The sequence below is a fragment of the Acipenser ruthenus genome, chromosome 8 (genome assembly GCF_902713425.1).
Source record: "Acipenser ruthenus chromosome 8, fAciRut3.2 maternal haplotype, whole genome shotgun sequence".
Lineage (NCBI taxonomy): Eukaryota > Metazoa > Chordata > Actinopteri > Acipenseriformes > Acipenseridae > Acipenser > Acipenser ruthenus.
The window spans coordinates 1106678-1131508 of record NC_081196.1 but is presented as its reverse complement, the minus strand read 5'-3'; the positions used below and the strand labels follow the sequence as shown (position 1 = coordinate 1131508).

The window sequence follows — 24831 nt, the reverse complement described above, 5'->3', positions numbered from 1 at the left end:
CAGTAACATTGCAGCATTAGTCGAGGCGAGAGGCGAGTCTTCCGGTGGAAACAGGAAATGAGAAATGGAAATACTCAAGGGTTTTTACTGGAGTGGAATTAAACACACAATGGGAGCGAAAGTGAGAAACCCGTCACAGATACTGGCAGTGTGGCTCGGATTTCAGCTCTTATCTTGGGGTAAGTAGATGTGTAAAGCGTTTGGACTTCTATCGTGGTGACTGATTGAATTAAAGTCTCGTTTTTACTGCGTTGCCTAACAAACTTTCTTACTGAGAAGTCCAATGTCTTCCCTCAGCTGTTGTCTCAGAGGTCCTTGTTTGTGAGTCCGGTGTTTTTAGCTACAGTATGTGGAGGGGAGTTTGCGGTAAACGTTTTCTTTGATTCTGATGTTGTAGTCTTTTGTGATTCAGAAACGAACGTGTATTTGTGATGAAATGAATGCCTGTGTCTGGTGTAGCGATATACTACAGCTGTGGACGCAAGTTTTGTATCGCTGCAATTTTAGGATCGAGACATCATTTTTAGGTCTTTTGTTTAACATCGTGTAATCAAAGAAACTACAATATTGTTTCACAAAAGTCTACGGAAGCACATTGTTTCATTGTTGGATTGCGAAATGTGAAATTTATTACAATATATATGTTAACGTAACGTTATTATTATTAAGCAGGTTTCATATGTGATACTCCAACGAAACCTCGGTTTTGTATTTTGTTTGCAGTGTGTGTACTGTATGTAACTGCTGTAAACTGCAGTACTGCGGTATTCGGTGTTTAAATGAGCAAGACGCGTTTCATTCTCAAATGATGTCTGTCTCGGGGTCTTGCAGTTTACTGGAATGTTAACGCGTCGTTTCTCGCTATGTGATCTTGTGTAATACAGGGGTGGTGGTGTCTGTTATGGTTTGCTGAACGATATTAACTGCAGATACTTTTTGTGTGTGTGCACATGTCTGTGGTGGCATTGGTTATTTACAGGTAAGCCCCCCCCCCAAACGAAACACAAAGTACTTTCGCTTTCTGTTAACTACAACACAAACCACTTCACAAAACAACAATTTGATAAGTAAAACAACCTGCTTGCTAAACATTTTTAAGCAGTTAGCTGAAATCCAGATTGTTCAGATATTGTACAGCAGCTTGAACTATTCATGAGGTGAAAACTGATCAATCCGCATCAACGAGTTGCTTGATAATTTGCAAGAAAAAGTTGATTGGTGGGTTTTATTTCTATAGTATATTCATTTAGCTGGTGGGGGAGGGATCCACATTTCTCAACAGTATTTCATTTCCTACTTGAGAACAAAGTGCAGAAGGGAAGTGGGCTTTTCCTGCAACTAAGTTTTTTGGAACAGTAGTTTTGTACAGCTTCGATCACTGTGTTCATCTCAGAGAATGGGCTTCAAAATAGGACGCATCTAACATGAACTATTTTGGCTTCTGTTTTACTTTTGCGGTATCATTTTGTAGTTCCTTTGATTACACGATGTAAATAAAAGATCTGAATGATGTTCATATAGTTTCTTTTTTTTTAAATGGTCTCAATCCTAAACTTATTCTAGATGATGCAAAGCTGTTGGCTGTAGCTGTCTGTGAGAACAGCGTGTCAATGAAGAGATGAGAATGAGCTGCGCAATGCTGAAGTCAAGGCTGACTCGGTTGTAGATTTCATTCTGAAAGTGCAGCTGAAAACTGTTTAAACTGTTTCTTGTTAGTCAGGAAGGAGTCTTTGGAGTCAGCAGTGTGGATAACAATGCCTTGCTGTGACTCTGCAGTAGAATGGCTTGACAAGGGCTTCAGTTATTTTAAAACCATGAGTCATGTTGTTCAGCTGGGCCAGGTCAGAATACAGTATGTTAACCAAAAAAAAACAAAGCGTTTAGTTGATGGACTGGGTAAATAAAGGCATGGTTTGTTTAAAATAATTCCTTTGCGGTGGCTGGGGAAAACAAGAGTTTGGTTTGTTGGTCTCTCATTTAAATGCAAGAACAGAGCTGCATCATTGACCCCTGAGAATGCAAGTCCACTCATTCAGCTGTGACAGGGATGTCCGTTCTGTCAGGTTTGTCTGCAGAGAATGACTCTGTTGTATTTGTCGTGTTTCTCATCTGAATCTGGACGTGTGGCTTGGCCTGTGTCGGACCCTGACCAGCTTTCTCACTGTTAGATTGAATGTTTGCAGTAAGGTTATCCACAGAGAGCTTTCATTGTAGACAGCTTTCCAATGGCACCTGTGTGCTGCTGGGGTAGTGTGGTACTGTATGATGCCTGTGTTGTTCTGCCAGTCACACCTGTGGTGTGTGCGTGGTGTGTCTCCCTGTAGCAGTGATGCTGTGTGGTGTGACAGCTCACAGGCTGTGCTTCCTCAATGGTCCTCTTGCACTCTTCTCAGGTCCTGCATGGTGTGTGCGTGGTGTGTCTCCCTGTAGCAGTGATGCTGTGTGGTGTGCCAGTGACAGCTCACAGGCTGTGCTTCCTCAATGGTCCTCTTGCACTCTTCTCAGGTCCTGCGTGGTGTGTGCGTGGTGTGTCTCCCTGTAGCAGTGATGCTGTGTGGTGTGACAGCTCACAGGCTGTGCTTCCTCAATGGTCCTCTTGCACTCTTCTCAGGTCCTGTGTGGTGTGTGCGTGGTGTGTCTCCCTGTAGCAGTGATGCTGTGTGGTGTGACAGCTCACAGGCTGTGCTTCCTCAATGGCCCTCTTGCACTCTTCTCAGGTCCTGCGTGGTGTGTGTGTGGTCTGTCTCCCTGTAGCAGTGATGCTGTGTGGTGTGACAGCTCACAGGCTGTGCTTCCTCAATGGTCCTCTTGCACTCTTCTCAGGTCCTGCGTGGTGTGTGGTCTGTCTCCCTGTAGCAGTGATGCTGTGTGGTGTGACAGCTCACAGGCTCTGAAATATTTAAATTTCTCTTCAAAGAGTTCATGCTGTTGAAGTTTTTCAGCTGCTCCAAAATACTGACGTGTCCTACTATATACTGTAGGCCTAGATTTTGCCTTTAGGCATTTGTTTTTAATAAACTAAGCAGACTTGAAGAGTGGTTTGGATCCCTTATATTATGATAATGTGTTTTTTAAACTCTTTGTTTTTATGACCTTTCACAGTAGATTAGAAAGTTAGTTGGATTCTTTGTATTCTCGTCACCACTCTTCATTTATTCATGGCTTCAGATAGCTAGTTCATTATTGACCAACCCCTATTGCAACACTTTGGCACCAGATGGAAACAGTACTTGGAGCTGATTCCTGTTAGATTTCCCAAATTGGCTCTTTCTTTCTGTCCGTGATATCCAGAGAGAGAAGTCATTCCAGAAGTGAAACGGAGCCAGCAAAGCAGTTGGGCTTAGATCACAGGTGAACTTTGTTCATTAACACCAGTTTTTATGATGCAGTGTTTATTCTCTGCAGGGAATATGATACTGTACATTGCCTGATGATTTATCTGCTTCCACTGTAGTAGCATCCAGAAACTGTTGAAAACTGAACCTTGATTTCCTTTCAGAGCACACAGAAGATTGCAGTGACATTGGTCTTAGAGATTCACAGTAGAAACTGTACCATTCATTTGCTTAAAGCAGTTTTCTGCATTATTGATGCAGTGCTGGCATGATGCCCTTACTGTTCAAGTACTCTTATCAAAGAAGGACTGTTGACTATTTAGTATGCCACAGTAGCTTCTGAAAGGATAAAACTCTGATGGAATTTCTCATTTCACCTCTACTGCAGTCCCGCTACTACCCAGCACAGGTGGCTTTAGCATTGTGATTCTGTATGATTCTACGGCACCCTGGACACAGTATGAAAAGTCTTCTTTTTTTTTAATTCTTTCTTTTTTCTTTTCAGGAACTATCTCTTTTTGTTTACCGTCCTGATCATGTCAAGAAGTGCCTGCAGCAGCACGTTGGCATTGTGGCAGGGTCTTGTGACCTGGAGGTTGTTGAGTCATGATTCGGGTTCTTTCCATCCCTTTAGACGTGTTGCAGCACAGACCAGCCTGCCCGTTTCACTGACTGCTACAGTATGGCTGAGAAGCAAGGCATGGGATGTTTGAGTGTAAAAAGAAAATAATTAAGAACATCCTTTAATATAGCTCCATTGTATGGAAGCAGAGGCCAGTGATTACAATAGTACTGGAGATAACAGGGGTGGCAATGCGACTCCCAATGCATACTGTAGCAGTTCACTCCATTCCTGGTTTTACTGTGAGTTTAATAAGACACTCCTGAGCTTGTTACAGTACATACACACTGAGGCTAACCAAACGTGTTAAAACCTGGAATGGTTTTTAGAAGTCTCGCCCAGTGAAGAATGCTAGAGTCAGGGCTGTTCCAGACCATGACCATTACTTCTGTAATCAGTGAACAGTAGCACTGTCCTGTTCTTCTTGCAGGCAACAAGCCTCCACAGGGCTGCTTACTGTAACTCTCCGTCCACTGTAGAACGCTGTGTATTACATATTCATTAGGTACTGGGGGGCATTTCCATCAAGTGTTTTGACAGACAAGGAGGAGCTATGCATTTTATTACTGTAGGAAGATGTGAAAGAAAAACAAAAACCTTTGTGAGTTTATTTACAGCAGCAGCTCTGTCCGGGAGATACAGCAACAGATCTGCTGTAGTGTGGAGCTTGCGCAACTGCAGTGACTTCACTCTTAAGATTGTGCTTCCCCTTTGGTCTCAGGGAAGCGCGTCATGTTATACAAACCAGACCTCGGAATAAGCGTGTTTCTGACAAACACATTCCAGTCCTCATGTCATCATGATAGGTAAAGTGAATTATGCAACCTGCTTGTTTCTTTGGGGGGGGGGGGGGGGGGATTGTTCCCAACATGTGACAAAATGTTATCCTGTAATCCTTGTTGTGGATGCACTGAAGTTTGATTCACACTGCAAGAGTTGCTATAGAATTCAGTAGCAACATAATCCAGTAAACCTGCTGAGGGGGTAGAGAAACTAAGAGTCCTGCATACCATGACTCTGAATTAAAACTATACACAGTGCCTTGCAAAAGTATTCAGACCCCTGACCAATTCTCTCATATTACATATTACAAATGGTACTTTGAAATTTCGTTCTGTTTGATATTTTATTTTAAAACACTGAAACTCAAAATCAATTATTGTAAGGTGACATTGGTTTTATGTTGGGAAATATTTTTAAGAAAAATAAAAACTGAAATATCTTGCTTGCATAAGTATTCAACCCCTGTGCTGTGGAAGCTCCCAGTTTACACCGATGAAAGAAATTGCCCTAACGAGGACACAATTACCTTACCATTGGCCTCCACCTGTGAACCATTAAAGTTGCTGTCACATTTTCTGGATAAAAAACCCCACTGTTGAAGGATCATTGGTCAGGCTGTGAATCTGAAGGAAAATGAAGACCAAAGAGCATTCTACAGAAGTTAGAGATAAAGTAATACAAGTGCATAGATTAGGGAAAGGGTACAAAATAATATCCAGTGGTTTGGATATCCCAGTAAGAACAGTTGGATCAATAATCAGGAAGTGGAAGCTGCATCACACCACCCACGCACTGCCAAGAAAAGGCTGTTCCTCAAAACTCAGCGCTCAAACAAGAAGGAGACTTGTGAGAGAAGCCACAGAGAGGCCAACAATCACTTTGAAGGAGCTCCAGAGTTCAGTGGCTGGGAGTGGAGTAATGGTGCACCAGTCAACCATATCAAGAGCTCTGCATAACACTGGCCTGTATGGGAGGGTGGCAAGAAAGAAGCCGTTACTCAAAAAGTACCATCTGAAAGCATGTCTGGAGTTTGCCAGAAAGCATGAGAGTGACCCAGCTGCGATGTGGGAAAAGGTTTTGTGGTCAGATGAGACCAAGATAGAGCTTTTTGGCCAAAACTCAAAGCACTATGTGTGGCGCAAACCTAACACTGCCCATGCCTCAAGACACACCATCCCTACAGTGAAGTATGGTGGTGGCAACATCATGCTGTGGGGATGCTTCTCATCAGCAGGGACTGGGCATCTTGTTAAAATTGAAGGAAGAATGGATGGAGCAAAATACAGGGAAATACTGCAAGAGAACCTGCTTCAGTCTGCTAAAAAACTGAAGCTTGGGAGGAAATTCACCTTTGTAGCAGGACAATGATCCCAAGCACAAGGCCAAAGCAACATTGGAGTGGCTCAAGAACAAAAAGGTGAATGTCCTACAGTGGCCCAGTCAAAGTCCTGATCTCAATCCCATTGAGAATCTGTGGCACTATTTGAAAATTGTGGTCCACAAGTGTCGTCCAACCAACCTGAACAACCTCGAGCAAATCTGCCAAGAAGAATGGGCCAAAATCACTCCGACACTGTGTGCAAAGCTGGTACATACTTACCCCAAAAGACTTAAAGCTGTTATTGCAGCGAAAGGTGGCTCTACCAGATATTAATGTGTGGGGGTTGAATACTTATATGATACTTATATGATAATGATATTTCAAGATATTTTTCTTAAAAATATTTCCCAACATAAAACCAATGTCACCTTACAATAATTGATTTTGCGTTTCAGTGTTTTAAAATAAAATATCAAACAGAACGAAATTTCAATGTACCATTTGTAATTCAGTAATATGAGAGAATTGGTGAGGGGTCTGAATACTTTTGCAAGGCACTGTATGTATATATACGTTCCTTCCAATTTCATGCACAAGGTCCTAATAAATGTAATCTGTGGAAATAATGACTAGGCTAGAGAAGGAGAACACATGCTGGCATGCCCACAAGACTCCTCCTGTGTGGATGGCTGGAGTTGAAACCAGGGTTGGGTACAGTAGTGGAAACGCAGCTTCCTCGCTCCTCCTGTGTGGACGGCTGGAGTTGAAACCAGGGTTGGGTACAGTAGTGGAAACGCAGCTTCCTCCCGCCTCGTGTGCGTATGTGTCCTGATAGGTGCCTGTCTTGTTTCTCTCATCCACAGCTGCTGTTCCAGGGTCAGCGGTGGACGTTTACACTCCAGCAGAGCTCTTTGTTGAAAACGGGACGGATGGAACTCTCCGATGTACCTTCACATCCAAGGACCTGGTCAGCAGCGGAACCTCCTTATCCTGGGACTTTCATCCTGAGGGGGGAGGAGACACGGTCTCTGTAAGACTCCCCTTCTGCATGTTCCACAATGGGACACTCACTTTCACTAGGGGTGTTAAAAAGGCCAAAATGATGAGTTATAATCCCCTGTCTTTCCGAGGTTTACTCTTTGCGGTGAAAATGTAGAAACACACTTTAAACCATTTATAGGCTACCAAATATATTTATGTAATTTGCATTTAGACTAAACTTTTGTGGTTAACAAATTAGAGTAAGTTTTCATAACAAAATAGTTAGAGAAAATCAAAATGAGTTATATGCCTGTTAAATGCTCCAAAAAAATTCCAATGAGGACGGTGGCACTTAATGGGTTAAATGAAAATGGGTTGTGAAACTTGCCAAGACATTATTTTTCTTTTTCCAACACTCCTCCTTAATTCTGAGGTAAACTAAACCCTGTACCCGCTGATGGATTTTATTAGAGCATTTTACACCACAGGAATCCTCTTGGATTGCATCGACCACCTGTCTTTAGAGATCAAGGTGGTTTCTGCATGGATGACAGGGATGCATTCCAGGGAGATTCACAGGTGCTGGGACTGATCCAGTAAGAAATGATCCAGGGGTACAGATCAATAATCAATTATCAAATTGACCCCTAAGTCAAGTACACAAGTGTGAAACGTGACAATATTTGTCACCCCAGCTCTCTACCAACAGTCGGTCCATACAGGCTGTGGAGAGCCAAGCCGAGTAATTATTTCCGCAAGGTGGACTCTGGGCTAGTTCTTGATAAAAATCTGGGATTTTCATTGGATTAAATCTGGTTAGAAAGAGGCTGTACTGTACATATAAGTTTGTGTCTCGCACAGTTGTACTGTATTTTGGTCTGTAAAGGTCTATTTTTTGATGGGGTGAGGTTGGCGAGGTAATTGTCTTTCCCTCTTCACTCTGTCTGTCTCTTCCTCCTTAACCCTGTTCCTGTTTCCCTTTTCTTAACGTCTGTGTTCAACTGAGCCTGTCCAAGCTGGCCCCCTGCTTCAGCCAGCCCTGGTCATGGTTCACCCCTTTCCCGAAAAACAGGAAACGAGAAATTGCATTAAAATATCCTTTTGAAGAAATGCTTGTAGTTTCTAACAGGGTATACATCCAGTCAGTTTTCATTTTCAGTAAACTAAAAACAATGTTTTTATTTTTATTAAACCCTGTATTTATTTTACCTGTAAATAAGTATTTTTTATTTTTTTTTTAATATAAAATAAATAAATAAAAGTTAAAGGAGGATTTGTTTTGGGCAATTAAATTCCTCAGATGGAGCCAAGGACTAATTAACCGGAAAAGGTTTACCTAAAGTGGTGCCTGACAAAGTGGTTTATACCCAGGGGTTAAAAAAAAAAAAGAACTGGAACTATCAATATAATAATAACAACATGAATGTTCAAATGGAATTTATTGTAATGCTGATGGTCTTTGGTCTTAATTACAATCTACATTTTGAAATCCCTCATTTTAAGGTCCTCATGCGAACCTTGTAGTATTTTCACTTTTTACTGCAAATCAAACCCTTGCAGCACTATAAGATGCACAGGACATCGGATCCTGCATCGTCTGGTGCCTTGTTAATGTCAGCATCTTGGACGATTCGACCAACTTGTCATTATTGGGAAATAATTTCAAGTACATTTTAAAAGGGCAGTCTGATCGAAGTGACAAATGTATGAACATTCTTTGGTTCCCAATTTGATTCTTATTTCCATTTCATGTTATGAACATCAGCTTCTCTGTCCCAACAGTTGTTCCACTACACGGGAGGGAAGCCCTATTTCGGGAAAACCCCCCAGTTCAAAGACAGGGTGTTGTGGGTTGGAGACCTGAACAAGAAAGACGCGTCCATCACCATAACCAAAATGATATTCAAGGACAACGGCACCTACTCCTGCATTGTGAAAAACCCCCCTGATATTGATGTCAAGCCGAGTAGTATACATCTTCAAGTTGTGGAGAGAGGTAACTTGTTCTCTTTGCAAACTATCAGCACTGGGAATAACTGGATGTGTTTTCAATGAGCATCAGAACCGTGCCAAAGGGGTTTCTGCACTGAGCTGTATTAAACACGACGTGTCTGTCTGTTACTTTTAGTTTTTACATTTGATAAATTGTAATCTGTGAATGTCACACAGACAGATTGTTCAGAGCTGTTTCGCAGGTATTTGTGACTTGTGATTTGAGGGTTTATGTAGTGTGTTTATATCTTAAACCACCTGCTATTCAGTCCTGCAACTGACAAACAGAGGGTAATGGGCAGTGTGGTGGCTTTGTGTTGTGCAATAAAGTTAGCTAGGAGCTGAGACCACAGCATTCTACTGTAATTTCAGTCCGGCCACTCATTTCCATGACATGAGCAAGGCTAGGGCTAGATTATTATTATTTTTTAGGATACAGCAAATGCATGTTAACACAAGCCCAGTGGTATTATGCAGGTGCAGTTGGTTCACATGTTGAATGTTAAATTATATGGGTAACATTTAACAAAAAAGGGCCGATTTTTACATTTCTACACACAATGGCAGTCAACAGGAAATCTAAAAGGTTGTCGGTCACAGAAGTAGAAACTTGCACACACACCCATTTTTGTGGTTAAATGTTTGTTCGTGAAATTCATCAGAATTCAGCAGCAGCTTGAAATGGGATTGTATCAGTGAATAAATGCTTGGTGCACATTCTCCACAAAATGATTGAGCTGTAGTTTCCGTTGAAGGGTCTCTCCCCCTGTCCAACGCTGGCGTGATTGCGGGAGCAGTGATCGGAGCCATCCTGGGGTTACTCATCATCCTGGTCATTGTGTTTTACCTGCTGGTCAGAAGGAAGCAGGCCAGTAAGGACTACATTGGGTAAGTCTGACACTTTAGGCATCTTTTTTTTTTTTTAACTTGCAGTATACTTGGTGTTGATTTGAGGAACTGCCCAAGAAAGATTTGGTTGATAGAGGGCAGCGGAACAAAGTGTTAATTGTATTGGAACAATATCCAGTGTTCTAGATTCAGCACTATGGGACCTACTGCCACATTCTTCTAACCGTAACCCATAAACTCACACATGTATCTGTCCTAATTGAGGGTTACTACCGTTTCACTGTCCCCTTGAATTATAAAGTCAAGACGCATGGACAGTGTGTAAAGGATGCATTGCTTCAAATATCATTTTAATAAAATATAATCAAATTTAAATACAAAAAAAGGTAAAAAATAAACTTGATGTATTGGTTGGCTGAAGTTGGGTTCATGTCTTTAGCAGATCTCTTGTCTCGAGTATACACCCAAGTTCCTCTGTTAGTGCAGAAATGCAGAAGGACTGAACAGTAAGGGTTAAACTCATACACTATTGCACTACAACTCTTGTATATGTGTATGAAACCCTTACACAACTGAAAGTTGCTTCTTTATGGTTTTTGTATTTCAAATGAATAGTGATAGATATTTGGTTTGGATATACAGCATACAGGGGAAGAATGTGTTTTGCAAGTAGACTTGCAATCATTTCTGCCCCCAAGCTACCCCTAAAAATAGAGACAAACATACGATGCAGGCCTGTCTGCCTCGTCTGCTGTGAAGTGTTGAGTACTGTACTCAAATCTGCAGCATCTCACTTTACATAAGCACACTTCAAATCAAATTACTGGTTAAAAACCCTATCATTTAGAAACGGATTCTTCCAAGGCCCGCAATGTAACAGATTGTTATTCTTGTAATGAATATGTGCAAGAAGTTTCTAAAAAAAAAAAAAAAAAAAAAAAAAAAAATGCAAATGGATTACTGAAGTCTTAAGGATAATGTCTTACACCACAGAATATTTCATGTTGCTGTCATTGCCAGTGGAATATTTAACAGTAATAATTAGACTTAACAGGGCTTTTATCTATCTTTAAAGAAAACAGCACAGCTTACTAAATAATCTGGTGGTAAGTTCATAGTGGTGGTGAATTGTTTGCTTTTCTGTGTTTTATTTATTAAATCATATTAACTTATTAATGTGTGGGTATTTCTTTTTTTTGTTGCATTGATTTGATTTCATTTTCAATTTAAAACCAACACTTTGATGTATGAGACTTCTGTGTCTGAACATATTGCTCAAAATTAAAATACATACTAGAATGTACTATTGAGCACAACAAATGATTTACAAAATGTCATGTCCGCATACAATTCTACAAACGTCTAGCAGATTTGGATATGTTCACAGCAGCCTCGACAGCACAGCTTCTGTAGAGCTGCTTTTTGCAGTGTCTGATTATGGCACTGCGTGAGAGAGAGTGGGCTGGGTAGTGCATCACACACCAGCCAGATGTACAGCATGCTTATGAACTGAACAAAGCGCTTCCTGTCTTGTGACACACATGCTAGAACGTCATGTAGAAGTCCAGTACAGCAAAGTGCTTCACAGTCACCTTTTAAATTGGATGGAGCTTTATTTATTTTTTTCTGTCAGTCTTGGACGAAAGCTGCATCCAAGACTCTTCCCCTAAGTGGAGTCAGTGACTGATTTTCACACTGGGGCTGTTTTAAACACCACTGCTCATCTTAACCACTGCCTGCTGTCAAAGTGTTAACATGCTACATCTGTAATGGTTCACAGCATGAAGCATGAAGACCTTACATACCTACTGTGTATTGCGGTGCCTTGCATGTTGGGCTGTTGGGTTTTCAGTGCAAGAGGATTGTTAGTGCTGTATTAACACAACAGGGCACTCACTAAAACACGCCAGGAATAACCCTGCCATCGCTGCACGGTTAGTACAACTATTAACCATTCAAGAAAATATCGAACAAGTTCCAGGATTGGAGCGTGTCTACTATGGTTTCTCAAAGTGAATGCGCACCAGTCAGGTCTCATTATAAATGGGGGATTTGATATCAATTGACTCCTCTGGATAAGTAAAGGTTTTGCTTGATTGAGTGACTGGTGTAGTTCATCTGAATTCCTGTTCATTAGTCAAGTGTTTTCAAGCAATCCTGGAGAACATAGTATGACATCCCTAGAAGACTCGTTTTGTACTTCCGACCCAATGACCCCCGCCCCCATGCATTACTGTGGCACTCCCTGCAGTCACCTCACTGCACAATCAAAGATGAGCCTCAAGAAGGGATTGTTCTTCTGTTAAACTGTTGCATCAGATGAATTGCCTAAATCTGAATATTGCCACAGGGCCAGGATAGAATGCAAGACACCCCACCCTCAGATTTAATGCATTTAAGCTGCTTCCAATCTGACAATGCCGAGTGTTTCAGTGAAGCTGATACTGTTGAGAAAGGTCTTTTAAACTTGGCATTCAGGCATTCATGCTAACCCACTAACTGCATTGCTTGTTTGGTTTTGATTTAACACAACTAACCAGTAAACAGTGTGTGCGTCTGTCCCGTCTTTTTAATATTCTCGTCACTGCTGTGCAGAACTGTAGGCACGTCGACTAATACAGATATGCACCTCTAAACAAAAAAATAAAGAATGGTATTACAATCGTAGATATAACTAATGCTTTCCAAGCATACAGGTTCCAGAAAGAGAATGCATTCTTCTAAAAAAAAAAAACAAAAAAAACAAACAGCCTTTCATTTTGGTGCATTTTGTATGTGTTAAATCAATTAACATTGATGTTAGCATCATTTTCATGTTATTACTATTGGTTTATTGTTCTTTATGTGTTCACCAGACTGTCACTCAGTGGAGGTTAATAGGTTTTTCAAGTGCAGTTTAATTTAACAAATCATTTTGAGTATTTGAAATGAAAAACAAAGCAGATATTCCTGACTGCATTGCAAAACAAAACAAAGTCGAACTGTATTGAAACCCATCACTGAATTCTGTCTTGTGAGCTTTATGTAGACTCTGTATGCAATCAGACCACCAGCACAGGGTCCTGGATGATGCAGTCTTTATATGGCACTCCTTTAATCAAGACAGTAGCTGTTTTAAATACAAAGAAAAACAAACAAACTCATTGTCACTGTTTTCAGCTTCGTACTTTAATCAGCATCCGCAGTAGAAAACCGATGGTTGACTTCGCAGTAGATTTAAACAGAAGGCTGAACAGACTGGCTCATTTTACTCTCTGCACCTTTAGTCTGTATACTGTCAAAAGAAACATTAAACAAACATAGAAAAAACATCCTGTAATTGCCTTTGCTTTCTATGGATAAAAGCTTATGGCTCCATCTAGTGGCTGAGATAGCGTGCTGTTTCAACTCGGGACAGACACTGCCTCTTGCCCCATTGAAAGCACATACAGTTGTGCATGCATTTGTTAATATTATCTCTTAAATATCAATTCAGAAATGGAGCCTGGTATACTGTGACCCAGGCCAACAGCTCAGACACTAACGGAGGAAACCGACAAACGAATGACTATAGGACTAGATGACAGTTTGTTACTGAAAAGCATACAGCATATTAATCCTCTCTGCACACAGGATGCATCGTAGGTAATTAATGTATTCTGTTGATATGAGTTTGCTTTAGAAAGACTTATCAAAGCCAAAGTTTCGAAATGGCTGGAACGGTAAACCCCTTTTGTGAGGTACGTACAGGAAGAGTCTTTTTTAACTAAATCATTACCGGATCAAAAGATAACCAATCCCAGTGCATCTGTCATTTCTGTTTTGAAAAGAGCCTCTGTCGATAGCTAGTGCTTTTTAAATTCCTGTTACAGTACAGTGTGTTTGTTTTTCTGCTTGTGTATTACAGCTGCTGAACTTTGCTCTCACCCCTGTGCTGGTGGGAGGAGGTTAACATTTTGGGCTGGGTAAAAAGAATACTGTACAATGTAATTCAGTAACCGCAGTACAGTACTTAAATGTATTTAATCAGAAATCATGCAAAATGGTTCTGGTTAAAAAATTGTTAATATGTTTTCAAATACTTCCTGCGACTGCTGAATAGCACTGTACACAGCCCCTATATAGTTTTGAAGTAGATGGCATTGTTTGTACCTTTAGTTTTGTGCGTGTGTTGTGTTGTGTTCTTTGTACACTCCAACTCAGTAGAGCAAGCCTTTTGATTCACGACATTGGGTCTTGTGTCACACTGAATCAGTGTAGCTGTACAATGAGAATGGAGTGTTTTGTTTGTACTGTGAGCTCATCATTCATTGCATTTTGTCTTTTTTTTCTGTTTTTGTGTTTTTTTGGTTTGTTTTTTCGCACTGCTCTGCCAACGCTTGCTTGTGTGCTACATTGTGCCATTTGACTTGTAAAACAAAACAACCCCCGCCCTCCAAAACATGACCCATTAGCTGCAGCTCCTCTGAAAGCGTGGTTCCTCAAGAGACGCGGGCGCTGAAGAAAGAGGGCTCAGATAAAGAGGACTCGAGATGTAGCAGTCCCTCCGGCCCTGCACAGGTATGTATGTCGGTGCTGCTGCAAATCCGTATTGGACATAGTAGGGAGTTAGTACAGAGTGCAGAGACAGACTCGGCTCCATGGGAGCAATGGCAAATACAACACGCCTTCGGGCAAGTTAACCCTGGCCCATACTTCAACCAAGACCAGAAGATACAGCCAGCAATTGAGTGGGCTCAGGACAGAGGGTGGGAGTCGCTTCTTTACACTGAGTGGTGTGGGTATGGAATGGGATACCAAGTCATGTTGATGCTGAATTATTGGGATCCTTTAACCCGACTGGACAAAGTTTTGAACCAGACGAGCTACTAGGAACAAAGCTACTAGGAACCAGACGAGCATGGATGGGCGGAATGGCCTCCTCTTGTTCGGAAAATCTCTAATGTTCTTAAGTTCGCGCACATAATTGAAAAATGACCTCGGAGAAATCCATGTACAGCCAGAGAACTCATGACTGTCTGTGACACAGATCACTGCAGGCACACACACAAACACACACAAAGTTAAAGAAACATTTTAGTTACAATGAGATAAACAAGTTCATTATGTATTTAAAAAAAATAAATAAATAAATAAAAAAAATTGAAAGCAGCTCTCCTAAATCTGTGAAACGAAAGCGACAATCAGGAAAGATGTTTCACCAGAAGCGTTTATGCAAATGATATTCTCTGCAGACCAACCCGGGTACTTCTAGGCTCTTTACACTCGCAGGTTGGAAAGGTTCTCTTTCCAAGGTGATTTCATAGTGAGGGGGCTGTCGCATGGGTGTTTGCACTTACAGGTTTTGAATCCAGCTGAGCCGCGGAGGCTGGGTTGGTAATCTATTTGTTCCTCATTTGAGTCTTGCTGCAGTACTGCAGTGTGTGCAGCTGTGTCTGTTCATGTGGGAAATGGTTTTGGTGCTCTAAACAAACACAGTGCAACTACTTATACTGTGTGTCATCCCTAGACTATTAATACAGATACAGTATCGTGCCAGGCTTTAATTAGTTTCAGGGTTTCTGGGGATTTTGCTTTGCTTTCCAGGGGACATTATAATCCTGGGGTTTACTGGTGCGCAACATGTGGCATTTCCCTGAACTATAGCAGAAGTGTACCCTTCCATATAGTACTACAGACAGGCAGAGCAGCTACTGGCATTGTGCCCACATGTTCTGCTGCCCGCTTTGATAACCCCGCTTCCAACATTTCTGTAACGGATAAACAAAATCTTATTGTTTGCCAAAGCTAGTGATAGATACACCTGAAACGAGATATTCTGACGTTTCAGATATACTCTGTGGAGAAAGAGGTACAGACTTGAAAGGTGTAACACAGGTTTGACCTGTGTTAACATCCCTTTAGCACAGTTTATCTAAGAGACCCGTATTGAAATGGTTTAAGCAGGTAAGTGGCTAGATACGACACATTGAATGAACCAAAGTGCATTCTTTTGTTGAAAATATTAAAGCTGGGCTTCATAAAACTTTTCTTCTCGTACCCCAATCTTTCTGTTTTGTTAGTGAAAGTGTCTGTACCTTTTGAACTACGGTATATCTCAAGAACATCTACTCATTCGTGGGAAGAGAAAAATAAACTAAAAATACATAATACTGTAATTCAACACCCCTGCATCAAGCATGCATGGAGTTTTTTTGGCCTTAAAGAACAAATTGGTAACTATGGCATACTTCTTGTTTAGAATGACTTGGTATATTATTTGTAGGGGTGTAACCATTCACAGTAAATCGTGATACTTTTTTACATGATGTTGTATCGTGATAGAGGTTTGTATCGTGATAAAGACTAAAAGCACAGCACTCATTGTAGTTCATCAAGTGGTTGTTGAATGTGGTTTTATAGTTGGCATGAATATATACCCTGCGGATCTCGTTTAATGTGTTTCTTTGAACAAAATGTTCCAACACAAATTTAGTTTGATCTTATTCTGCATCATACAAGAAGCCCATGGGGACCACGTGCTGCATATCGTATCACAAGCGGCATATCAGGATACGAATCGTATCGTGACGATAGTGCGTCCTTACATCCCTGATTATTTCTATAATTAGATAGAAATATTGTTTATTAAACATGACTAGTTCAAAGCACCTTATATTTTAGATGTGTCCCAAGTTGCCCTTTTAAAATGAAGGTTGGTTGAAGTTGCCCTCAATCTGTTTTTGTCCTCTGTTTTTATAATAAATGATGTTGACTATTGTGTTGTTTGCTCTCTGCAGTTCACTGTTCTCTCCTTTTCAGGGCCCAGTAATTTATGCTCAGCTGGATCATTCAGGGAAGAAGATGTCGAACACAGTCTACAAAACTGAGTCTGTGGTCTATGCTAACATCAGGAAGGATTAAAAACTGGAATATTTTGGTTCGATGTGAACAAACCCTGGACCAATGCATGTGTGAATATATGTCAATATATGTAAACAAATTCTATTTAGTCATTGAAGAAAGCATTGCATGGTGATAAATGTCCGGTATGCACAAGTCACTGTAGGAACTCACAAAGCGTACTGTGTGCTCCCCGCATTTAATTTATATACAATCTGAATGTTCTGTAGTGACCTGGTTTTAAAATATTCCTACAATCAAACTGATCCTGCATCATCGTTGAGGGGGTCCTACACCTTACAAATGACACTGCTTGCAATAGGCATGCAAAAATCTGATATAGTCCATCCTACAAAATATAGTAATCTTGTGATGCAGTGTTTCTACAACTGCAAAAAACAACTAGTCCAGGCAATCCATGCTTTACTATACTGATTAGGGTAGATTCCTTCTAGAGATTGTAACCCTGGTCCTGGGGACCCCATGTGTCCTCTGGGTTTCATTCCAACTGAGCTCACGTTACTTAACTAGACCCTTAATTGAACTAATGATTTGCTTAATTAGACCTTTTTAATTGTTCTCAGCTCCTAATAAGTTGCAGTTCAAGTTACTTACAAAATGTTATAGCTATCTTGAAATCTGCAACTGTTTAGGAGCTGAAAACAAGTAAAAAGGTTTAATTCAGCAAATGTATTTGTTCAATTAAGGGTTTAGTTAAGTAATTGAGAACTCAGCCGGGGTCCCCAGGACCAGGGTTTGGAAGCACTGTTGTAGGATAAAGTCCGGACAATCCCTTATACAAGTTTGCCATAATAAAAGCACAGCCAGTTGTAATCGACCGTAGTGAAGGACCAAGGAAAAAATACAGTGGTAAACTTTTCTTGGGGACCGGAGTCTGCCCTCTGTATACTGAAGGATCTTCATATTGGGCTGTCAGCAGATCCCAGAAACGCATGCCAGGGCAACCGGCTTCAAAACCATTGACCTTAATGGAAACAATTAAATTACACTAAAAAGCACATGCTGTAGTGTTGAGTGTAATATATGATATCAAAATGGTGAAGCAAAATATGAAACTACATCATGGGCTCAACACAGCATTACTGGAGTTATATATTGGCTAACTTAATATATATAATATATAGCTGTTTTAAATAGATATTTGAATTATTTAGGCTTATCATCCCACACCAAAACACAGCCTTTTAAAGTGATTTCAGACATCTCCTGTGTATTTTTTTATGTATGTATTTATGACACTTCCTCGATTTTAACTTCAATTCACTCCAGTCTTAAAGATGACCTTCCTTGTAAACGGTTAAAGTGTGCCTGTAGCCTGCAATGAACAATCCAATACACACTTTAATACATGCCCACTACTTGCTGTAGCTCCCTTGTGCTGGAATAGCATTGGTTCTAAACTAGAACTGTGTTGGACATGTAGAATGTCGTATAGGTGCTGTGCCATGCAGGATAATGTCCGCCCCTCCTGAAGCCTTTACCACGAGTTGACTTTCTGGATGCTTAGTCTGGGAGTGGGTTGAAAATCGACTTTATTCATTTTAATTTTATACAAAACGATCAATAAAGCAGACCGCACAAGGAAATCACAGAGTAATACATTCAGGACACCATAATCATAAAAAAGGCCTGTTCTGTATCATTTTTAAAAATTCATTTAAACAGACTTTAATCAGGTTTTATTCCACAGTTGAATTAAAGAGATACAGACTTATTAATGATGATACTTTGCCTTAAATTGCTGATTGTTAATTGTTGAGCTCTAAGCTTACAAACATGATCCATGTGTTTAATGTGATGCCTTAATATGACAAGAAAGGGACTGATGGCTGGTTTTACAGTCCTCAGGGCTGCGAAACCAGCCTGTCCTGTGGTAAATTCTTATTAATTGTTTGTTTTTTTCAGAATTCTTCCAGAGCTGTTCAGTATCTTTCTCTATCCTGGAATTACTGGTTTAACGTGTTTTTATTATTATTATTATTATTATTCTCAAACAACCTGCCTTGTTCAGAGAGAAGTGTGTGTGTGTGTTTCAGAAGGTACATCTCAATTCAGTTTAAACACAACCCTCAGTCAGCATAGGATGCTATTTGGTGAAAAATAATATAAAATGTAATCTGCAAGGAGTATTTGCTGCTCAATTTAAAACAAACAAACAAAAAAATAAGGTATTTTTTCTTGTTTTTAATATCTAAAATTCTCCAACTTGCTAAAACATTTGGACCCTATGTGTAAAATAAGAGTTTTGTTGCATATGACTCCAAAAAATATGTAAGCAACTTGCTATATGTGTTTTTTTTTTTTGTTTTTTTTTTACGAAAGCGGTATAGTTAAGAATTGTTTAGTCTTAATGTATATAGCGACAATAGTGTTTGCAATTTGGAAGCTGCGTAAAATCTTAACACATCAAGAATCGATCAGGCAACAGAACCACATAGTTCCTAGTATGTTAGCAATTTGTAATTCAATAAGAAAGAAAACGGTTAAGTATGGTACAGAATAAAAACTAAAATATGACAAAGCATCCACATCTCAACCCCCCCCCCAGTCAGTAGCCAGGCATTTAACCAATTAAAACAGTAGTTCTCATGGTGCTTTGTTCATTAGACTTGTGAAGCATTAATGTGTGTCTATATTGGTGCTGACTTTTAATACATTACAAAGCTCCTAGGCAAATGCTGCATACTGTAATAGCAAACCCGATAGGGGTGTAGTCCTATTGCCACAAAAATATAGAAAAGCATTGTACGTTTCGTGGAGACGCATTCTAAAAACATGTTGTGCAGGAGAGTGCCAAAGTTTTATAATCCAGTTTTCTTAACCTCTAGCACCAGAAATATGATCGTTGATTTTTTGAACATGCAGATGTTTCAAATGGGGTGCTACAGGTAAAGGTTGGTGCCACTTCATGCTACAGCACATGGTGCTCTCCCATGTGTTTTATAGTTCAGAATCACTGCGGTCAGACCACACGGCCTACAGCAAACGTGCCAGGATGCAGCACTTTCTCTATAGCATTAGGAAAAACCACGCGAGGAGCCAAAACATCTAATCAAGCTAATAGGAGGTAAGAAACTGGACTGTAGTGTGTGCACTACTCCTTTAAGGACAGTAAAGGAAATCGGACTGGTCTGTCTCTTGACACTGTAGGGTGACAGCTCTGGCTATAAAGAGGCTTTAAATAAAAAACGGAATATCTCATACTGCACAACAATCTGCATGGCTGTGTTTCAAAGGTTTGCTGTTGATTTTCAGCTCCTTCTGGTCATCATGTACACACTTAAGTATCTTTTTGTTTATTTGTTTTGGTACTAAAACTGGAGTGTGATTACATAACGTGCCTTTTGTTTCCTTATCAATGTTTCCGTGGTTTTATATTTTCTTGCTTAACTAAAATACAGATTATGTTTCTAATGCTGTTGTCCTGTTTTTTTTTTACTGTTCCCATATGTGCTAATTTTATATAAAGCTCGATTCCCTGTTTATCAAGCTTCTGTGTGTGTGTTTTGTTGATTCTGTTGTGAATAAATGCACATTTTCTTTTTCCAGCATTATGAAAACACACAATGCTTTAGGTAATCAACTAGCCCAGAAAACTGGAGAATGCAAGTAAAATGTGAGCATCCTCTCTGGAACGCTTGCAGATGTGTGTGGCTGATGCTGTCATGCTAATAAACCCTCTCGCAGGGCCCTTGGGACGCTTGCTTCCCTGTGATACCAATGGCCATATCTTGTGTACAGTATAAGTGTATTCAAGTATTTGTAGTGTATAATATCACTTTGGATTTAACAGATAGCAGTACAAATAGGAATTTCTTATTCCCATATATTCATTAAATTGTGCTCCGTTTCAAATCCCATTTTTGCTGTAAGAAGGAGGGGGAGGGGGGCTAATCATTTACAGTTAAAGAATGAGGACCATGTTATAAAGAGTTGGTATCCTGGTCTATGGGCAGTTACATTGTGTAGTGGCCCTTGGTACCTGAATGTTCTCTAAAAACTTATGTTCTGTAGCAAGCCTGGTTCCACTGAGTTTATTTTGCAGTAATTACGTTTCTGGTTCCAGCAGCAGAGGTAATTGTTGGCTGTTGTGTGCTGAAAGCCATGTAAACAAATAGTGGTCTGTCGCATATCTGCCTGCCGTGCGACCAGAGTAAGGGCGGATATACTAAAAGGCGGATCATTGAATCGTGTTTAAAATACCATTATACACACATGTAAGCACTACAACATAAATACAATGTTTTGGAATTTAACTAGTATTAAGGATAACCCCCTTGTTTGGTAAGATACTCAGTATTAGTGCAGTACAGTATAGATTTGCATTATTGTCGGGTGATTTGCAAGTGCATTGTGGGTTTACAAAACAAACCCACAAAAACAGACTGGACGAGCTGAAGCCGAGGAGCCTCGGTTTCAGGTTGCTGCTCCAGCCAGTCCAATCCTTTCTGACAGCACTCCATTGCTTCACTCTGGGAAACGGCTGGTTTGCTTTCATTGTCTTCGTCCTCACTTTCTTGTTTGACACTGTTATTTCCATTTAGCTCATCAACAATCTCTTCATCATCTAAAAGATGCTAGGCAGGATCTGCTTCGTCGCACCTCACCCGCTGTTGAATTTCGTCCCTCAATCTCGAACGCAGTTTCAGCAGATCTAGGTTCTGGTACATTTGGTACAGAATCGTTGGCTGTTTCATCAGACCCCAGTTTCAGTTTCTTCCAAGCATCCTGTAATGTTTCACTTTCCAGTAGCCATGTGTATTCGCGCTGTACACATACTTGGTTGCTGATACGTCTGGCCAGGGCGGGTAAACTGTCAGGGCTGATATGTGACGGGCGTTCAAGCCCCCAATTACTCCAGTCTCCGCCACAGGAAAGCTGTGGATGGAGCGGTGCAAACTCACCTGGGAACGGCATGGCTATTACCTGCTTTGAGAAGCAGCTCTAAAGGAAAGGTCGCTGCTAGCATTTATAATCTCGTGTTCAGATATACAAGCAATGGACAAAATATTTAGAATGTTGTGAAGGTCTATGTGATAATCCGTCAGTGATTACCACTGAGACATAATTTTCACCAGCCTGAGCCAGTAGGGCTTGCAGAATCAGATATTGTGTTTACTAATCAAATATATTATGTATTGCAGGTGTAGTTGCTGCGGGTATGCAATGGGCATGTGATTGAATACACAGATGGAGCACCCCCCCTTCTCCCCCTCCCCCTCTCCTCTAGTTTAATGAATACTCTCAGCCGGAGCTCGCGGTCCTTACCCAGCTCTTTGTCTGGTAACAGCAGCCTGGGTCTTTAGCATGTGCTGTATTGAGCTCCCTGGGGATTTCAGTAGAGGGATCCCTGCAATGTAACAGCTTTCAAAGGACAAAGAAAACAAGGCAATATAAACAGGGTTGCTTAATTAACACAACCCACGTGTCTTTATTACAGAAAAAACAGGAAACGTGAAATTTGTATTTGTTTAAACAGGTGTAAATGTATGGCCGTAGCGATTGGCATAATTAGGGGCAGTCTTCAAGCCTTTATGTTGCTTGCCACTGTAACAGCGCTTTTCCAGTTTATTTTTTCTTGTTTTGAAAATGGTGAGACATACAACAATAATAATCGTGGAGAAATTTCAAACACACCATAATGACAAAACAAAACAAAAATGTTTTTAATAGCAGACCCTCTGTACCAGGAACTGAGTGGCCACGTCACATCAGCGTGAACAAATCTGAAACCTTTTAGTCTCTCTGTTTTTCAATCATTTCCAGCAGCAGTGTGGAGTAGTGGTTAGGGCTCTGGACTCTTGACCGGAGGGTTGTGGGTTCAATCCCCAGTGGGGGACACTGCTGTTGTACCCGTGAGCAAGGTACTTTACCTAGATTGCTCCAGTAAAAACCCAACTGTATAAATGGGTAATTGTATGTAAAAATAATGTGATATCTGTATAATGTGAAATAATGTGATATCTTGTAACAATTGTAAGTCGCCCTGGATAAGGGCGTCTGCTAAGAAATAAATAATAATAATAATAATAATAATTTCATTTAAGCTTTATTTATTTATTTATTCATTTATTTTAATTTAACCAGGAAAGTCCCCTTAAGATTAAAATCTCTTTTTTGAGGGAGACCTGGTCAAGAAGATGGCTTATATAATAAAACATACAAAACAACTCACACATTGAATGAGCACAACCAAAGCAAACAAGTTCATCAAATTACAAGAAACAATTCAGGAGCGCCGGCCAAAGCAAAAGCATGGCTCGGCTACACAGATTGTATTTAAACTCCTAAAGGTATCAAAACAGTAAGTTTCAGTTCTTCCTGGGTTATTCCAAGACCACAGAGCTAGAAAACAGATGCCTTTTTTTCCAGGTTATGTAGGTAAGTTTAGGAACTGAAAAACCCAGAACAGTCTATGATTGTAAACACTACTAATTGACAATGTATTAAGGTAATTTGGGTTAATTTGGGATGAAGATCATTTTAAGGATTTCCATGAAGTGAACAGAGCTAGTAGATCAAGTTCAGGAAATCATGTGGCAGATGGACACTAGACTTTTTTAATAGTATTTTTTTTTTATAGCTATTACTGCAGGCTATTAGTGAAGACCAAAATGGACTCTCCCCGTTGTACTCTTTACTGTACTGCTGGGAGTTCACATTGTTCTTGTACAAGGGAACACCTGTTTAGTTTTTCTCTAGACTTCTTGAGCATTTATTAAAAAATAAATACAACATCAGTCAGTTACACCGCTCAAGAAAGTGTTAATCATTTAAATAAAATCGGTTAAACTAGGAACTGTTTAAATAATAATCCTGTGGTTTATATTTCTTAGAAGAAATTCAAGGCATTTTCAGTATTAAGCGATTGTGTTTCCATGAAGGATACGATTCCACTGGCTGTTCTCAAGATGATGCAGATCACATGACACATCTGTTTACCTGTAGTGTTTATCATACTGAATTTCACTGGAGACCTGCAGAGGGAGGGAGGGAGGGAGGTCAAGTTCAAGCTTTTTCTTGTCAAGGAAACTACGCATTTCAACACAACAGACGAAGACCTGTTGTGTTGAAACGCGTAGTCCTACTATTCTTTTGTTTGTTTGCTTGTTTTAGTATAAACATGTTTTAACTAATAAAATTAAGAAAATATTTTTTAAAATCCTGTCCTATTTTTGAGTGTGCGACCAATTGGTCTCTGGGACTTCAATCTACAAATTAAGGTTGGTGTACCTATTTGAGAAGTGAATGCAAGGCCAAACAGACTTTCTTTTGTTTTAATATACAAAAGTGCCGGGGGTGGGACGTTACAAACTTTTAAAAATACTCTCCCAGCAACCAACCTTTAGTACATTTATAACCCTTTATACCATATTTTCACTACCTGAATCCTGCTCCGTGGTTGCACTGTTTGATCCTACCTGAATCCTGCACCGTGGTTGCACTGTTTGATCCTACCTGAATCCTGCACCGTGGTTGCATGGTTTGATTCTACCTGAATCATGCACAGTTAGAATCTTGGTTTGTTAAGCATGTAGCAGTCCTGGGCAGAGCAGTGGACTAGCACTGACTCAAAAGGCAAACCCTCATCAGTAATTAAAACGATTTCTCCAGAGACCATGATCCAGACAGCCCCAGCTGCACGGAGCGCTTGATCATTCAGAGTTTAATGGAGCTCAGCAGCTCCAGACCAGTATGAGATACATTTCAAATGAGCTGCATGGCGGTGCACAGGGACTGCTATCTGGGGGGTAGCTGCATCAGCCCATTGTCCTCGTTTTCATTGTCATACTGAGAGAAGGCAGCTACTGCAGGCATAGAATCAGTCACTGAGGTACACCCTCATCCGAGAAGGGGGTTTTAACTCTGGTGTTCGTTTATTGTACCCATTTTAAAAGGATCTTCTATCCATCTACTGTACATTCTCCTAATATTAATATTAAATGTGATTAGTATACGCTCATGTGTGCGCTCTGTGATTCTCTGTTGTTTCTGCTGATCATTATTTGCCATGTTTACTAACTGTACCAGCGAAACAATCTTCGGAGAAGACTCCTCGGTAGCGT

General features: G+C 40.3%; 1 protein-coding gene across 3 annotated transcripts; it reads left to right on the top strand.

Annotated features, from left to right (window-relative positions):
- LOC117406143 (myelin protein zero-like protein 1) lies at positions 1-20248 on the top strand. Of its 3 annotated transcripts, none has more exons than XM_034009983.3 (6): positions 3-179; positions 6925-7091; positions 8825-9038; positions 9778-9922; positions 14317-14422; positions 16664-20248. In XM_034009983.3, the coding sequence occupies exons 1-6, from the start codon at positions 65-67 to the stop codon at positions 16763-16765; spliced, it is 849 nt and encodes a 282-aa protein (XP_033865874.2). In that variant the 5' UTR covers positions 3-64; the 3' UTR covers positions 16766-20248. The 3 variants fall into 3 exon arrangements, with proteins under 3 accessions (XP_034778866.2, XP_033865874.2, XP_033865876.2); XM_034009985.3 differs by having other exon boundaries at positions 8-179; positions 9790-9922; XM_034922975.2 differs by lacking the exons at positions 14317-14422; positions 16664-20248 and adding an exon at positions 10959-11055 and having other exon boundaries at positions 1-179.
- Positions 20249-24831: the final 4583 nt, after the last annotated feature.